This window comes from Pteronotus mesoamericanus, unplaced genomic scaffold, assembly GCF_021234165.1.
Source record: "Pteronotus mesoamericanus isolate MK-2021 breed Mesoamerican mustached bat unplaced genomic scaffold, CSHL_Meso_final contig_90, whole genome shotgun sequence".
In the NCBI taxonomy this organism is placed as follows: Eukaryota; Metazoa; Chordata; class Mammalia; order Chiroptera; family Mormoopidae; genus Pteronotus; species Pteronotus mesoamericanus.
The window spans coordinates 31,679,101-31,697,233 of record NW_026555277.1 but is presented as its reverse complement, the minus strand read 5'-3'; the positions used below and the strand labels follow the sequence as shown (position 1 = coordinate 31,697,233).

Below are 18,133 nucleotides of genomic sequence, written 5' to 3'. Positions count from 1 at the left end.
TTCCTTAAAACCAGTGTTTTGAACTCTGCATCTGATAGAGTGCCTATCTCCATTTTGTTTACCTCTTTTTCTGGTGCTTTGATCTCTTCTTTCATCTGCGCATTGTTTCTTTGTTCCCTCGTTTTGGCAGCCTCCCTGTGTTTGTGTCTGTGTATTAGGTAGAGGTGCTTTAAACAAACACATCTTTACTGGTACCTGCATTTTATCATCACTTTAGGGCTTTGCTGCCTTTTGCTAAGTATAGGGTTATGACTTGTTAGAATTTATGGAGTGCATGATGTTGAGTTGGTATTTATGAGTAATCAGACTTATGGACTAGTGGATGGTCATATCCACTGTTGAGCTCATTTCCTAATAGTTCCATGTAAAAGGATCTTATGCAGTCATCTTTAGGAACACAGTAACTGCCAAAGTAAGAGCCTTATTTTAACTAAGAGGTATCCAGCAGATGTCTGTGTATTTAATGTGAAAGATTATTTATGGTTAAGATGAGTAAATGCTTAAAGATGAGTAAAATAACTTAGTAAAATGTCAAGTAGAGTTCTTTTAATCTAAATATATTTATATTTCACATTTCCTGGTTAGTCTTAAAACCAAAAGTGATGTGTTTAAAGAGAAAAAGAACACAATGATAAGTATAGCATCCAAGTGGGAGAACTTTCAGTCCGATAAAAGTCTGATAGTTTTAGTAATACTAGGAATTATTTTAAGGTATAGTAGCTATAAGTATACATCCTGAAGCTATAAAACCTGGCTTTGAACTCCAGCTGCACCTGGTACTTGCTTTGTGACCCTTAGACAAGTTACTTACCCTTGTGTCTGTTACTTTATCTAGTAAAAGGATTGTTATGAATAGCAGTGGATTAATATTTATAAAGTATTTTTTGTAGAAAAATTTGCATTTTATTTGGTATTTTTTAAATAACATTTCTGAAGTAGATCAGCATGGCTTACATTTCAAAGAACAGGAGATGAATTTTAGGGAAAAAACTGGCAAAACCATTCTTCCAAAAGGGAATTGTAGTAATACAGATGAGAGATGGTGATGGCTTAGAGTAGGGTAGTAGCAGTAAAGGTAGAACAAAGTGATCAAATTCTGGATCTATTTTAAAGATAGAGTCAATGGCATTTGTTGATACATGTGGGAAGTAAGGGAAGGAGATGAGTCAAATTTGATTCTCCCAAATCATGGGCCTGAGAAAGTAGAAGGAAAGAGTTTTTATTTCCTGAGATGGGGAAGGCTGGGGAAGGAGTAGATTGGGCAAAATTGGGAATTAGGAGTTCTTTCTGAATATGATCAGTTTGAGATATCTCATAGGTACTCAAGAAGAGATGTTGGATAGACACTTGGGTACGTAAGTCTGGAGTTAAGGAGAGTGGTCTGGGTTGAAGATGCACATAGGAGAGTCTTATGAGTGGAGGTGGTATGTATTTAAAACTGTGATTGGATAAGATCACCTAAGAGAAATGAATGTACTTAGAGATGATGGATATCCAAAGTCTGAGCCGGGGGGCACTCCAGAATTGAAAGTTCTATGGAAATGAGATGGAACTAGAAAGGAATTTGAGAATGGAGTGCTAGTGAGGTGACGCAGAGAACAGAGTGGTATCCCAGAAGTCAGATGCAGGCAGAGTTTAAGCAGGAGAGCATAATCAGCTGTGTTAATGCTGCAAGTCAGATTGAGGATGTGGCAGTGCAGTGGCTGTTGGTGACCTCGATGAGAGCTATTTTGGTGGAATGATGGGGTGATGAAAGTCTGACTTGAGCGAGTTCAAGTTAGAATTGGAGACATCTTTTCTAAGCAGTGCTTTCAAAAAGAACTGGTGTGAGGGGAACAGGGAAAGAGGTTGTGGCTGAAGCAGAGTATATACACAAGGGGTTTTTTTCAAGATGGCAGATGTGGGATGATCCTATACAGAGAGAGAGATTGATGAAAGACAGTGGGAAATTGGTGGTATACTTCTTTAAGTGAACATGGATGCCTTAGGTAGAAACATTGACAGGTGCAAGTGGGTTAGTACCTATGGTGCTGAAAATGTAGAAATTTCTTTCAAATTCAATCCCCCCCCCCCCTCAGTAAAGTAGAATGCAGAGAAAACAGGAATGATGATGGGGGAAGAGGTGGTAGTTTGAGAGACAGGTATGAATTCGGAAAGTGGGAGCATGAATAAATTACAGGAATATATATACACAGTGCTGTTTTATATTTTACATACATTCTCTTATTTAGTCCTTTAGATAATCTTCGGAGTATGTAAGGTCATAAAACCCCATTTTAAAAATGAAGATACTAAGGCTCAGGTAAATATTTGCTGGTAGAGGGAGAGCTAGGTTTCTCCTCTTGAATGTTTCAAGTCTAGCTCTATTTAGATGGTTTTCCTTATTTGAAATCAGTGCTTCCTTACCAGACTCCAAAATTTGCATAGATTCCCAAAAATTTAGTACCAGGTTAACATAAAGTCCTTATGAAATTTACCTAACGGGAATTGCACCTGTGATCTACACTCTTTTATTAATATATTGGATTGCTCGTGTATGGGCCAAGGTTCTTACTATTTTCTTTTAATGATCTAGAGATTTGATAAAGGGGTATACCCTCATAAGGTCAACTCAGGCATAAAGCTTGCTTCTTTGAACAAAGTAGAAAAATCAGTAGTATCTTTAACACTAGTTCAACACTAGTACCCCCTTTTCCTTTTTGAATATACTGTGTATTCCATCAAAGGCATTTTCTCTCTGTACTGGCTAGTTCTGTCCAAGGCAGCGTGTTCTTGTTTCTGGTGTATAGGCTCTCTGCTCTGACTTTCTTCAGCACCGGAGTATATTCTCGCTCAGTAGGCTGGTGAGCTGACCTGGCCTCTCTTGTTTAACTTATCATTTTTCATAACAACCCAGAAGTGGAAATAACCTAAATGTCCGTAACCTGATGAATGGGTAAGTAAATGTTGCATATCCATACAGTGGAGTACTATTCAGCAATAAAAGTTAATGAAGTACTGATACATGCTACAGTGTGGTTGATCTTTGAAAACATGCCAAGAGAATGAAATCACGAAGACCACGAATTGTATGATTCCCTTTGTATAAAATATCCAGAATAGACAAATCTAAGGAGACAGTAGGTAGATTTGTGGTGACCTAGGGATGGGGAAGTTTGTGACAAATGAGTGACTGCTAATGAATATAGGGGTTTTTTGGGGGATAGTAAAAGTGTTCTAAAATTGACTGTGGTGATGGTTGTGCAATTCTGTGAACTTACTAAAAACCCTTGAATTTTACCATTTAAATGGGTGAATTATATGGTATGTGGATCATATCTTAATAAAACTGTTACTTAAAAAAAATACCTTCTGCATCTTTCTCTACCTCAGAGAAGACTATCCGTGTTTTAGTATTTTTATTTATTTTTTTGAGTTGACCATTCTCAAGTTTCTGCTGCATTTCTCTGGTATCTTATTGTCAAAGGTAGAGAGAAGTATGTGGATATTTATTTGTACAAGAGTATCATTAATAAAATCCTAGATGGCTGCACCTTTTAGTCTTACTGAGTGATGTTACCTGAGAGAATCATCAGCTTTCTCATTTCAGAAATTATTTGATTGATGTCCTAGACCTGACCAGACTTGTGTTGTTCTGTCACTGGAGTCATAAGAAGCTGAAGAATAGCAGCATTACATGTTGGCCTAACTGATATATTCTCTGTATGTAGAAAAACTAAGTTAGGAGCCAAATTATGATCGCCATTTTCTTGATGTCCATATAATCATCACATGAGTTCAGATTTCAATGGCATTTGTGATAACCTAAGGCTTCCATCTCTATTATAAGAACGTAATTGTTCCTGAAACTAAACACAGTGAGTTTCTGAACTGAGATACCCCTTTTTCTAACAAGGCTGGGTTTCTTCTGTCAGTAGTTCAATTTTCACCTTAAAAAAGTAAATAAAAATGAAATAAAAGAAAAGAAAACATTCCATTAATAGTCATCTTTTTTCAGTGACAGTACTTCACTATGGTTTCATTTGAAGCTTCTACTGCCAACATTCTCTTTTGGTGTCTAGCACAAGTCCCCTGCAAGCCATCTAGAGTTCAGTTGCCCACTTAAAAAAAAAATTTCTTTTCAGCTTACCCACTTTCTATTTTATATCAATGTTTCAAGGTTTTGGAGGAGAAATGATTTGGTCTTAATGAATAATGATACATTTAATTAAAAGCACATTGCAAAAAGAAAGAAACAAACAAAGCATTTAACATAGAGATTGCCTTTATTAGCATAGGACCTCAATTTTTTAGTTTGTTTGTGGTTTTGACACTTGCCTTCTAACTGCGATAGAGTGGTAAACAACAAGTTTATTTATACTCTCCATTCAGTAAACATGTCTAATGTGTACCTTGCCTGTTCTGCAAAAGTTCAAGTGATATTTATTCCCTGCTATATCCTTAGCACTGCCACATTGTTGGTGCTTAGAAGGGAGTGAAGGTAGATTAAAAATGAAGTAGGAGAACTTCCTTTAGGTGTAGAACAGAAGATTTATTTTGAGAGTGATCCACATACCAGAATCCCTGCTATGACTGTCTTTATGCAAAAGTATATTTAGCCCAGGGGAAGAATTTGAAAGCCAATTAAGATGTAACTAATAAAGTAAGCTTTATTCCTTACTAACAGGTGGATATAGTATTCTTTCATGCATAGTCTTAATTTTTAGAGTTTATTTTATTGTAAGACTGGCTGGTAGAACTCTGACATCTCTGAGTTTCATGTATATCAGTGATTTTCAACCTTTTTCATTTCATGACACACATAAAAAGTTACTAAAATTCTGTGGCCCACCAAAATATTATGTTTTTTTCCCTATCTGACAAAAAATAGGTATAATTTTGATTCATTCACACCAGATGGCTATTGTTTTGGCTATTGTCAATTTTTTATTTGACAATCTAAGGGAAAAGGGGTCCTTGACCAAATAGTCAGGTATTGCATGTTTTGAAAATTGCTATAGATTATATAGTTGAAAATTGCTAATAGATTATAAGTGCTTTAAGGTATTGCATCCCAACCTTTTAGATGTAATAACACACACAGAAAATGATAATATTTTGTGACATACTAAGGTAAACTGGAGAGAATTTGGGCACATTTGAGTGGGACTTGATGAAGAAATTTATTGCATTTTCTTTATGATATATATGTATTATAGAATACATATATATTCTGTGTATTATAGAATACATATATATCATAAAATACAAAAGGTTTCTGTACTTAGAAAGAAAACACAAAAGGTTTTTATATACATAAAAAAGATACAAAAGGTGTTGGGAAGGCAGTTGTGGCAGCCATGGGGTTGTGTCCTTTGGATTCCCCTTTCAAGAAAACCTCTTCAAGGAGTACAGTTGACTGAGAGTTTCCAGCGATTGCACCTTCAAATGTGTGTCTGTGTTTGGGCAGCAGCCATACTTCCTCTGGGCTGCTCCCAGCCAGTATCCAACATAGTGGGTGCACTAGAGCTGGGCTGAGTTTGCTTGATGGGGGAACTTCCCACTGGTCCAGCCAGACTTTCTTCAGCACTGCAGTTGGTGGTTCTTTCTACCCAACTCATCTTTCACAGGTATCAGAACTGCTCAAGGTCTGAGCAGTCTCTTCATCTACTCCTGCTTCCTTTCCCTGTATCCTTCACAGGCATCTTCTCCAAGAAATTTCTTGCACATCTGATCTGCTTCTCACAGGATCCAAATGGACAATAATATATAATAAAATTGCATAAAACTTCCAATTAAACTTTTTTCATATTTTAAAATGAGAAATTTGAATTTGCTTCCATGAATATAACATTTTTAAATAATTTATTTTTTTTAGAGGGGAAAAATGCTTGTGGATTAAGGATCTGTGGAATCTTAATTATTATAGCGGAGATATCCAGGAGTGGATGAGTCACTGGACAGATCCCAAGTCTAGGATAGAAAACAACTTGTTTATTATCCCTGAACGTATTCTGATTAAAAGTGCTGGAAGAAGGAGATGGAATAGCCTTCCCATTGGTCTGACTACTTGAGGTTAGGGGTTTGGTTTTCATCCTTGGCATGTATTGGATTCACCCCTGGAACATTAAAAAATACTGATGCCTAAGTCCCATCCCCAGAGTTTCTGTTCTAATTGTTATGGGGAGTGACCAGGACCAAGTCATTGTAATGTGCAGCCAAGATTGAGAACTACTGCGTTAGGAGATAGTGACTATCAGCATAGTAGTCTCAGTTAAAGAAACTAGCAGCTTTATTTTGTGTAACTGTATATAATATGTATGCTGAGGGAGCCTGGAAACAATGCTATTCCAGTAGAAATAAGGACCCATAGCTCATTGAGGGAATTCTAACTAGCTAAGTCTGGGAAAATTAGAGAATCAAAAGAAATAATTATAATAATGGATTATAATTCATTGACTACTGTAGGAATCCATTACTCTATAGTCACATAGGCAAATAAATGAATAACCTGAAAGTTTGATAAGGAAAGGATTATTCATATAGTCTCAAACTGAACCCCCACAAAATACTTACAGAGGCGAAAGGTGAGACAAAATAGTGGAGATATCTAGTAAACACCATGTTAATCAGTTAATCAAAGTGAACATTATTAGCAGTGGAACAAATCAAAATTGTATGCCATCTGATAGCATATAGTGAGAAAACATCAATTCTGTAATGTTCCTCTTAAAGATTTATAACCCAGATATAATTATGAGAAACATCAGACCCACCTAAGGGGGAGGGTCATTTTATAATTAACTGGTCTGTAAAATCTTAGTCAAGGTTATAGAAATATAGAAGAAGAGACTTGAGGACCTATTCCTTATCAAAAAAGACTAAAAAAGATAAGACAGCTAAATGCAATGCATAATTCTGAATTGGATCCTTTTGCTATTAAGGACATCCTTAATATAAGTGGCCAAACTTTGAGCCCAAGGCTTAGATATAGAGATATATCAATGTTCATTTTCTGATTTTATTGATTGTTTTTTGCTTATTTAGGAGAATATTCTTATTTGTAGGAAATACAAAATATATACATTATTTGGCAAGTTATTTCCAACTGGTTCAGGAAAATATTTTTCATTATACTATTCTTACAAATTCTCTAAGTTTGAGATTGTTTTAAAAATAGCAAATATACACATGCACATGCAACTCTGGTATAACTGATTGTATGACTGACTTTGGAGTTACACAGCTGTATGTGGAGTCTCTCTTGGAATCTTGATCTTCTCATGGGAAAGCCATGTGAAATAGCATCATTTATCTGGGAATAATATCTTTAATGGAATTCATTTTCTAAATTATTAAAGCTCTTTAAGTGCTGAAATGTTTATTACCTGTTTTGATATATCATCTACTTTTCTGCCTTTTAAAGCAGAATACATTGAACTTGGTCTTGTCTCTTTTGGATGATTAATGGCCCTAATTATGGGAATATTCATTATTGTGTTCTGAAATATTGTCTAGGTCCAGATCCACTTCTAGCCTTTGGGGTTTTATTTTGTTTTGGTCTTATCTTTCAAAGTCTGTATTTTAATTTTGTTGATGTCATAGTGCATGTATTTCATAGTTTGCCAGTTTTTTTCTTATGTGTTACTTCTAATCTGTTATAGTCTCAAAAACAAGTCTATGCTTTTTTCCTTTCTTAATGTTATATTAATAGAAATATGAGGATTAAGTGTAGAGATTTTATCATAATGATGTTGTACTTACAGTCTCTTTTAAAGCTTAATTCAGAGTTAAGGCTAGGTTTCAAAGAGTTCTGAAAAGTGAAGTTACTATAAATAGAAGGTGATTTTTTTTTTGTCATTTTACCAACCTTTCTTAGAATGTCTGATGAAATCAAATACTTTTAAAGGAGTATCATTCTGTTTTGTTGTTTTTTTTTATATTTCAGAGCTCCAGAGATTATATTGGGGTTGCCATTTTGTGAAGCCATAGACATGTGGTCATTGGGATGCGTGATTGCAGAATTATTCCTTGGATGGCCGCTCTACCCAGGAGCCTTGGAGTATGACCAGGTAACAGAACTGTCATGATAATCTAGTAGAATTGGTAGACTGTAAAGAGAGACAATAGACTAATAGGAATAGGAATGCATTTCTTTAGGTACACAAGACATGCCCATGTGTTATATTTTATTATTTAATAATAAAAATCAAATAGGTTGCAATTTTCATTACTGACTATAATAAACTTATATGGATTCTGTTCTACATGTATAAATGGAATAAAAACTGGTAATTTTTCCAGAGTGTCTATTTGGCACCTTTTAGAAACAGTTTTTAAAATGTACATTTTGCTTGTCTAAACCATTTCATTTCAATGAATTAATTTAAATAGATAATAAAATGTAACATATAGTTACAAGAATGTTGATAGATCTTATATTCACAGAAGCAAATGACTGAAACTGTATCACATGCTAAACTATTACTTATTCATAGTCATATCACTACCACACAATGATACTATTAAAATGTGAAGAATGTGGCATGTTCTCTAATATACACTGAAGTATAAAATAGGTAATAAATCAGAATAGTGTTCTTCTAGTGAGTGTGTGTGTGCTCATATGCATGCATATGTGACCATGGATATTTCATATTAATATGAAAACTGTGGATGAAAATAAAATGTTAAGTGGCTTTAAAAAAATAAATAATTAAATGGCAAGACCTGAGATCTTGTGGATTTTAAATTCAGGATCTCAAAACTGTATTTGATTTTTAAAAACTCTTTTATAACATTAAGTAAATTTCATAAATAAAATCACAATCCACAGCCCAAAAACCAGTTTTGTAAAACTCTTGGGAGAATTTTTTGCATCGTTTTTAGGCTACAGACATATAAATTGCTGGACTATGTCCATTTAAGTAATAGTGCCGTGCTTGGGTGGCAGACTTTGATGATAGATGAAATGTTAGCTTCCTCCAAGGAATAAAAGGTATCATATAACTACTGTTCTTAAACCAACAACCATTTTTAATCTTAAGTGCCTCAGTCACCTGAACTCTCCTTAGTATTTTTAGCTGATTTTGAATGGTGTGGAAAGTCTAGTTTAACATTATTTAAATGATTCTCAGTGGAATCCAGCAAATTACCTCTTTAGACACTTTTCATGATAATTTTCAAGTATGTTCATTAGCCTCTCTAAGCTAGCAGGCAATGTAGTTTGCTATTTTCTTGATTTTATATATGAAGATTGTCTTTTGGAGTAAATATGAAGATTCTCTTTTGGAGTAATTCTGAGCCTTACTATTATTTGAGAGAGTTTTCATAACACCTTCCTTATTAGAGAGATACACATACTCAACTCATTTTAGTGGAAAATGTTAGTCAAAATTAACAAAGTGGTTGTCTTTTTGTAATTGACTTTTAGTGGGGAAATACAATTTTTATTTAAAAGATACACTATTTAACTTTTAGGCATAAAAAATAGAAAATAGAACATTTTAAAGCACATATGACATAATTGTAACAATAAAATGTATGTTATTTCTGATTTTGAGGGCAGAGCATTCTATATCAAAAGGGATATGAGCCCTTATTGGTATGGCTCAGTGTATTAAATGCTGGCCTGCAAGCCAAAAGGTTGTTGGTTCTACTCCCAGTCAGAGCACGTACCTGGGTTTGTCGACCAGGTGCCCAGTTGGGGGCATGTGAGAGGAAACCGATTGTTTCTCTTGCACATTGATATTTCTCTCCCTCTCTTTCTCCCTCCCTTCCCCTCTTTCTAGTAATAAATAAATAAAATCTTTTTTAAATTAAGAAAAAGTGATGTGAGAGGTAGCTAATTTGGTGACGTAAATGGTGCTGAGATGATGCTAAGTCATTTACTATTAATTCTTAAATTAGATATAATTATTAACATTAATCTCTTTCCTTCTTCAAATGATTTCTACCCACAAAACTTATTAGGCCAGATTTACTGTAGTTTTTGCCTTCGCTCCTTCATTCAGCATATATCTTAAAAGACAGTTTCTGTAAAATTTCCATACATACTGGCTATTTTCAGCTTTTACCCAACCCCTAACTTTGATGCAGGTGCTAAACTGTAGTTTTGAAAGAGTTGGTGATTTAGTTTGAGAGTCCCATAATTTTTAGCTGTTCAAGTACTGAGGTGCCATTTGAATGCTAGAAATATGCCTTTGACTTTGTATACTACAATTTATGATGTGTATACTGCTCTGGAACAGGATACCACCTTGTGACAATTTCAAGTTATTTGTTATTATATTCTGGATTTGGACTTGACAGTTCTAGTCTCAGACCACTGATGTTGCTACTGAAAATGACCCTACGGATTTTGTAATTATTGCCCCTTCCAATTTTTATTGTTGTTCAATTATAGTTGTCCCACTTTTTCCCCCATTGCTTACCCCTGTCCCCTTCCAGTTTTATAAAGGAGAGAACTGAGGGTCAAGAAAGTAAAATGGTTTGTCAAAAGTTATGGTGGTAATTTAAGACAAAGACCTGCCCAAAATTCAGTTTTTCTAAATTCTATAATGGAATTTAAACTGTTAATCTGGCCCAGATTAACAGTATTTTCAAAATGTATATTACTTTAATTACAAAGGGGTACAGTAATTGAAAAAAATTGTGAACACATGGCATCGATAGTTGCACAGTTATCAATTCAGTATTTTAAAAATTATTTTCTAAAGTATATGAATGCAAACAAATAGGAGCGATGGTATGAATATCCTTGCTTTGGTTCCAATTTTAGAGTTTATGCTCATTTTCAAATATGATGTTTGCTACATAAGCTTTGATAAACGTCTCTTCAAGAAAAGGGAGCACTTTCTAGTTCTAATTTTCAAATTTTTTTAAAAAAAGTCCTGAATTGGTTTTGGACTCTCAAATCCTTTTATGCATCTATTAAAATGTTCGCTTTTTTTGGTTGTTTTTAACTTTATTTATTAATGTGGTTGAATTTCATACACTTCCCCCCTAATTGGAATGTGAAAGGGCCATTCTTAGGGTTTGCCTCTCTCTGTTATCTGTTCCTATACAAGTCATCGGCTGCCCTGATATAATTGAATATCCAGTTGGGGTATTGTCACTATTTTTTAATTTATTTTATTTAATTTATGCTTTTTAAAAAAAATAAATTTCCGGGTGACATTGTTTCATAGGGTCATATAGGTTTCAGGTGTACATTGATTTAGTTTTTTGCCTGCAATGGCAGTACAGTGGGCAATATTACTATTAGTAATGATACATACTGAGCTCTTCTATGGAACTGTTCTTGACACTTTCTATTAACTCATTTAATGCTCAAAATAACCCCATGAGGTATATATACTACTATTGTTTCTGTTTTACAAATGAGGAAACTGTATTGTTGATATTTCTTATGTCTAACCTTTATTTAACCTTCTAATGCAATATTGTTGTTTTTTTTTTTCCAAAAGAGGTGGAAAAGAGTTAACTTTAGACCTATAATTATTATATACTTGAAAGTTAGATTTGAGTCACCAGGAAAAAGTATTCAGGTTATTTTAGTTCTTCATTAAGAGTTTTTTGTTCTAGCCCTTTAATCATCTTTATCATCTCTTGAAGCCTTTCTTTGGCAATTTTCTCTTTAAATTTTGGATTTGATGGACAGCCAATATTTGCTTGATAAGTTTTGATTGTTCCTCTCAAGTGTTTTTTGGAGTTCAGTTAGAATCTTCTCTAGAAGAGCTAAGTGTCTGAATTGATATTCAAATTATGATGCTCGGTAATTTCAAATCATATCTTAATGAAGTTCACTATTTCACCTCCTGGTTGGTGGTGGGAATCTTCAAAGGATTCTGTCTTGTCAAGTATTTGAATTGCAAAGAGACTTACTCAAGGTTTCAAGTTCATTTATTTCTGTGTGGACTATCAAAATAATCCAGGAGAGGAGCTATGATATGACTAGATTTTGTGAAATCTGGAATTGTAGGTACTTCTGAATTCAAGGCAAGACTAGATAGATTAATAGGTACTGGTAAAGCTTCACTCTGGTGCTAGATCACAAGTGTGACTTCACTGCTTTTCAGTGCTTTTATCTGTTCTGATTCTAATTTGCCACTTAGAGTTTCTGCTCTTACTTTAAAAATCATTTAAACATGTTACAGTTGATGTACACTATTTTATTAGTTTCAGGTGATACCCCAGTGATTAGACATTATTTAACTTACTAAGTGATCATCCCAATAAATCTACTACCCATCTGACACCATGCATAGTTATTAGAATATTATTGACTATATTCCCTATGCTGTACTTTACATCCCCATGACTATTCTGGAACAACCAATTTGTACTACTTAATCCCTTCACCCTTTTCACCCATCCTCCCAATGCGCCTCCCCTCTGGAAGCCATCAAAATGGTCTCTGTATCTGTGAGTTTGTTTCTGTTCTGCTTGTTCATTTATTTTTTTAGATTCAGTTGATATGTATTTATTGCCATTTTATTATTAATATTATTTATTTATTTATTTTTCTTCTTCTTCTTCAAGAAGGCCCTTTAACATTTCACATAATACTGGTTTGGTGGTGATGAACTCCTTTAGCTTTGTCTTATCTGGGAAGCTCTTTAATATGTCTTTCAATTCTAAAAGAGAACTTTGTAGGGTAGAGCAATCTTGGTTATACCTTGCTTTTCATCACTTTGAATATTCCTTGCCACTCCCTTGTGGCCTGTAAAGTTTCTGTTGAGAAATCTGTTGACAGTCTCTGGGGAGCTGCCTTGTAGGTAACCAACTGCTTTTCACTTGGTCCTTTTAAGATTCACTCAGCCAGAAGTTATAGGAACTTCTCTTCCTGGCAACCCTGGTCTGGGGGGTTTGTTGTGGAGCTGGGATCCCTCACTCCTCTGGGAGGGACCTCTGTAGCCCAGATACCCCTCTCAATTTTTATCTGCCACAGGTGGTTGTGGGACCGACCCATTCCATGTCTCTGCCCCTCCTACCAGTCTTGATGTGTCTTCCACTTTAATTCCCCAGTTGTAGGACTTCCATTCAGCCAGATTTCAGGTGGTTTGGAATGAGGTTGTTCTGTAGTTTAGTTGTAATTTAGATGTGGTTGTTGGATGATGCAAGTCCCAATACCTATGCCGCCAACCTGACCAGAGGTCTCTGCTTACCCTTTTTTAAAATTTATCAATTTTAGGGAGAGAGAAAAGGGAAGGGGATTATGAGGGGAAGAGAGAGAGAGAGACAGAGACAGAGACAGAGACAGAGAGAGAGACATCAGTTTGTTGTTCCACTTATTTATGCATTCAAGTTGCTTCTTTAACGTGCCTTGAATGGAGATTGAAGTTGGCCCGTCCTGCTGACATTCTACCGAAGTGAGCTGCTTGGCCAGGTCTCTACTCACTCTTCACTTCGGTTAGGTTAGCATGGCCATCAAACTCCAGCTCTGCCTTATCACCCTTCAGCTCATCCCGAAACAGTAATTAGTATTTCTTATTCACATTCCTGATACTGTAAATCAGATTTGCTTAGGTTATTTCTATTTGAGTTCACAAGGCCAGTTTATGAATTAATTGCTCCTGAGTCAGGTTCCTACCCTTCACCCACTCATATATTAGAGGTTATGCATGAGACAATTCCTCTTCAAAAGATTGGGCAGGCATTGTGATAAAAAAATAAACTTACAAGTTCACTTGATGCTTTTTGTTTAGTTTTCAGTGCCTTACCAACTTCTTAGATACTCTATTCTCTGTTCTTTTAGCACTTTGTTTTCTTTTTCATAATGACACTTCCTAGCCTAATTGCAGAGTATGTGCTTAAATATTTATCTGTTCTACTGGATTATATGCTTTTGAAGATTAGCACCATATTTTATTCATCTGCATTTCTTTAGTATCTCACTCATGATAAATGCTTTGTATGTGTTTCTTGAAACTGAATTGTTGAATAGCTTTCCTACAGCCTGAGACTCTTATGTAGCATCTAGGTACTAAACTCTTAGTACTTTTATATTTTCTGTTCCCATGAAACAAGGGACTCAGCCACTTGGGAAATGTGGGGTGAGGGGAAAACACCACACTTTAATGAAATGAAACTAATTTGTAAGGAGGAAATTTTAGTTATTTCATGTAAAACTGAGGATACAAATATGTAAACGTAGAATTTGTTGTCAGAAGACTCATAGTCTAGTAGAGAAAACATATATTGAAAAATAATTGTAATGCAGTGTTATGGAGACATTAACATTGATGTGTTGCAGGTGTGATGGTAGCGCAGAAGAAAAGTCATCACCTCTCTTTAGGATGGTTAGGCATCGCTTTTCGGAGGAGAAACCCTTGAACTGAGGTTTGAGGAGGGAATAGTAAAAGTTGGTCGCATGGATTTGGTGAAGTGGGGCAGCCTGCACAGGGGAGCATGAAGTAGGAGCCAGAGAGCAATCTAGGAAAGAGAAACTAGCCTATTCAAAATCTGGTGTGGCACAGGGACATGCATAGAGCAGGGGAGAGTTAAGCTGGGGTCCTGCATGCCATGATTAGAAGTTTGGAATCATTCTCTAGGGAGTAAAGCAATTTTATACAGGGTGAGTGATGGTCAGAGTTGCATTTTAGCAAAACGGCTGTTCTTCGTGTGAATAATAAATTGTGAGTGAGTGGATGGAGTCATTAGGGAGGTGGTTGTACTGATTAGGAGGCTTGTGAAATTGTTTATCTCAGGATTAAAGGAGACCTGAAATATGGATGGAGAGGAGAGGCTGTTATGAAAAAAACTAATAAGGTAAAGTTGTTAGGATTTTGGATGTTGTGGGGAGGACGATGAGGGAGAGGTACTTGTCTGTCATAAATTTCAGGTTTCTGATTTGTGTGTTTAGGTTGCTGTTCATCAAGCGGGGGAAACATGAGGATTAACAGATTTAAGGCAAAATCAATTTAGGATATGCTCACTTTGAGGTACCTAAAGGTCAGCTAGTTGGGGAGTTTCAATAAACAATTGAATCTACAGGTCCAGAGCAAGTGAAAAATATTTATATACAGAGTTAGAGATAAAACTATGGGCATTGGAGCTTGCAGAAGGAAAGACGACATATAAAACTCTGAAACACAACATTTGTCATATAAAGAACAAATGGAGGAAGGCAGTTAAAGACTGTCAGGAATAAGGGAGAGAACCAGAAAAAAAGGAAATGGAAGGAACAGAGTTTTTAAGTAAGAAGGTAATAGCTAATAGTATCAGTAGAATAAGGATTAATATGTAACTATTAAATGTGTCAATTATTAATAGACCATTACTTATCTTAGTACCTTATCAGGGAGTAATAGTAATATTCAGATTGTAGTGTGTTGACATGAGAAGTAAAATATAGGTAACTATTTTAAGGCTCTTAAGTGAATGAGAAAAGAGTTTTAAATAGTTAAGGGCAATGGGGGGGTGATAGAATATATTAAACATTTTTGTAAATTGAGTGGAAAGATCTGTGAGAGGAAGAAATAGAAGATGCAGAAGATGGATTATTTGATAGAGCAGAGTCCTTGATGCTTGAAAAAAATTAAGAACCCTGTGTTCTCAAACATAGTTTAGAGTTAAGCCTCTGTTTATCCCCTGTGCTGCTCAGTCATTAAATTGGGGAAGGATATTTGAGGGCGTGTTGTGTATCATACATTATCATGGGTGTATATTTAAGTAAACAAAACAAAGTACTTCCATTTGTGAAACTTAACATTAATTCTCATGAAGAGTGGAGTAAGAAAATATAGAAGGTAATCATTCAGAATATCAGTTGGCAAAAAACATGGTGATTAAAAAAAACAGAGTAAGGAAGATAGGGAGTACTGAAGAGAGGAGAGCTTGTTATTTATTGGTGGGTCATGGAAGGCCTCATGAATAAGGTGACATTTGAGCTGAGAGCTGAAGGAAGGGAAAGATAAGCCACGCAAGTGCTTGGGTTGAGTGTTCCAAACTGAGGGAGATTAAGTTCAGAGGCCCTGAGGCTAGAACTTTTCAGTATTCTGAGAGTGCATCCACATTCGTATTTCTTCCTCTCTTGACTCAACCAAGCCAGTGAGGTAGATGTGTCCCCTCCAATGCCCCCGTGGTCAGAATTCACCAAGTCTTTATCAATCAGAGTCTTCCTTGAACCTACTCATTCCTCTCTCTCCTGATTTGGTCTTTCAGTTCAGGCCTTCCTTATCTCTCCCCTCGCCATATCTGCTCACCATTTGTAGACCTTCTGTTAAAAATGTAACTTGTCAGTTACTGCCTACATGTCTCCAGTGGTTTCTTCCTGGAGTAAATTCCAGACTTCTTAACCTGCTGATAAGTCCTTTTGCCTTCTGGTTCAATTTCATCTCTTGCCATTTTTCCCCTCAGTGAACCCTCTATGTTTTCAGATGGATATGTGGGCATTTTTTCCTGATTTTCCATTATTTACTTGTATTGTAATCTTAACATAACTCATAATAGATTAGGTTTTCCCCCACTCCTCCAGGGCTAACAAACTCTTACTTGTTCTTTTAAGACCCAAATAGAGCATCACCTCTTCTGGAACATTATGTGATATAATTATCATAGGTATTCCTTCTCTGTCTTTCCATGAAGCAGGCATTTATTGAGGTACTTACAACACTGCATTATAATTATTGACTTGTGTGTTCCCCACTAGACTGTGAATTTCTTGAGAGCACTGACTATATCATTTAATTCTTGACGTGATGTTTAGCATAGTGTCTGATACATAGTACATGTTCAATTAATATCTATGGCATGAAAGAATAAACCCTTCTGTTCTGTAAATTATTTTTCAGATTCGATACATATCTCAGACTCAAGGTTTACCAGGAGAACAGTTGTTAAATGTGGGTACAAAATCCACAAGATTTTTTTGCAGAGAAACAGATATTTCTCACTCTGGTTGGAGATTAAAGGTAATTCATTAAAAGATATATATTTAGAAAAACATTTATCTCTGATGCCTCATTTGCATGGATAATATCCTCCAGGCTTAATTTTATTTTATTGCCTTTTTTCTTCTTTTGAATTTTCATTTTTGGCATCCTCCCTCTCCCCTCCCCCTTTTTAATGAGGAAGGCCCTTTTTGAATGATTTAGTTCATTTCTAACCTGGCAACATATCTATTAACTCAAGTTAAATGGTATTTAAAATTTTATGTGTATAATTACTTTTGTGTTGTGTGTTTCATCTTCTCTACCTAGTTCTACATTTTTAAGCTTTATAGGACAGGGACTGAATCTAACCACTTAGTACTAACCCAAGTACCTAATTTATTCTTGGATCTTTGGGGGATCAATAAATCCTCAGTGATTAACTTTGTAATTATTTTGTTTAAGGAGTTTGTTATATATGGTGGTGGAATTTTTTTTTTTTTGCTTTTTTTTTTTTTTTAACCTAAACTAAGCTCTTCTCATTTTTTCTGTACTTTAAAAAGATACATTTATGATAGTAATTCTTTTGAAACTACTACTTCCCTTAAAATAGTCAATATATTAGACTAAATGTGCCAAAATTAAAGAAATAATTTACAAATGATGGATGATAATATATTATTTTCCATCTTTGATATATTCAATAAGACACTAGAAGAACATGAAGCAGAGACAGGAATGAAGTCTAAAGAAGCCAGAAAGTACATATTCAACAGTCTGGATGATATTGTGCATGTAAGTACCACAGTTGCATTTGTGAATCTTAATGCTGAAGGTGGTGGACTTGATTTCCAAAAATGCAAAAACATGTTAATCATTTTCTAAATGACAATTGATACTTGCTATTTTTAACCTTTTCAGACAAAATTGATTCTGAGATTTTAGTATTTTAGGAACTAAATTGCATTTGTCTTTATTAAATATTTTATTTATTCCATCCTGTTCTTTAGTAAAAAATATTTTCTTTAAAAGGGAACATCCTAGCAAACAAATTTCTTTATACCTCATTAGAAATGGATGTTTGTTTAGTGAAAATTTTTTTTTCTGCTTTGAACGTTATTTGATACTTGAAAACATTTTGAGAATTTGTTAAGCTCAACTGTCCTTTCTTGTTTCAAAATAATTGTAGTTCTTTGTGCTTTCCTATGTTGTGTTTTATTTTTTTAACTGTGAAACATTAGCATATACTATGGCTTATTTTTATTTGATGACTTGAAATT

General features: G+C 35.0%; 1 protein-coding gene across 9 annotated transcripts in view; it reads left to right on the top strand.

The window, feature by feature from the left end:
• The window catches only part of HIPK3 (homeodomain interacting protein kinase 3), an 89,585-nt gene that overhangs the window by 52,899 nt on the left and 18,553 nt on the right, over positions 1-18,133 (top strand). For all 9 annotated transcript variants that reach the window (XM_054585946.1, XM_054585944.1, XM_054585945.1 and 6 more), the window contains exons 3-5: positions 7,928-8,051; positions 16,776-16,895; positions 17,562-17,648. In XM_054585946.1, the coding sequence (XP_054441921.1) occupies positions 7,928-8,051; positions 16,776-16,895; positions 17,562-17,648 (331 nt within the window). The remainder of the gene's footprint in view (positions 1-7,927; positions 8,052-16,775; positions 16,896-17,561; positions 17,649-18,133) is intronic.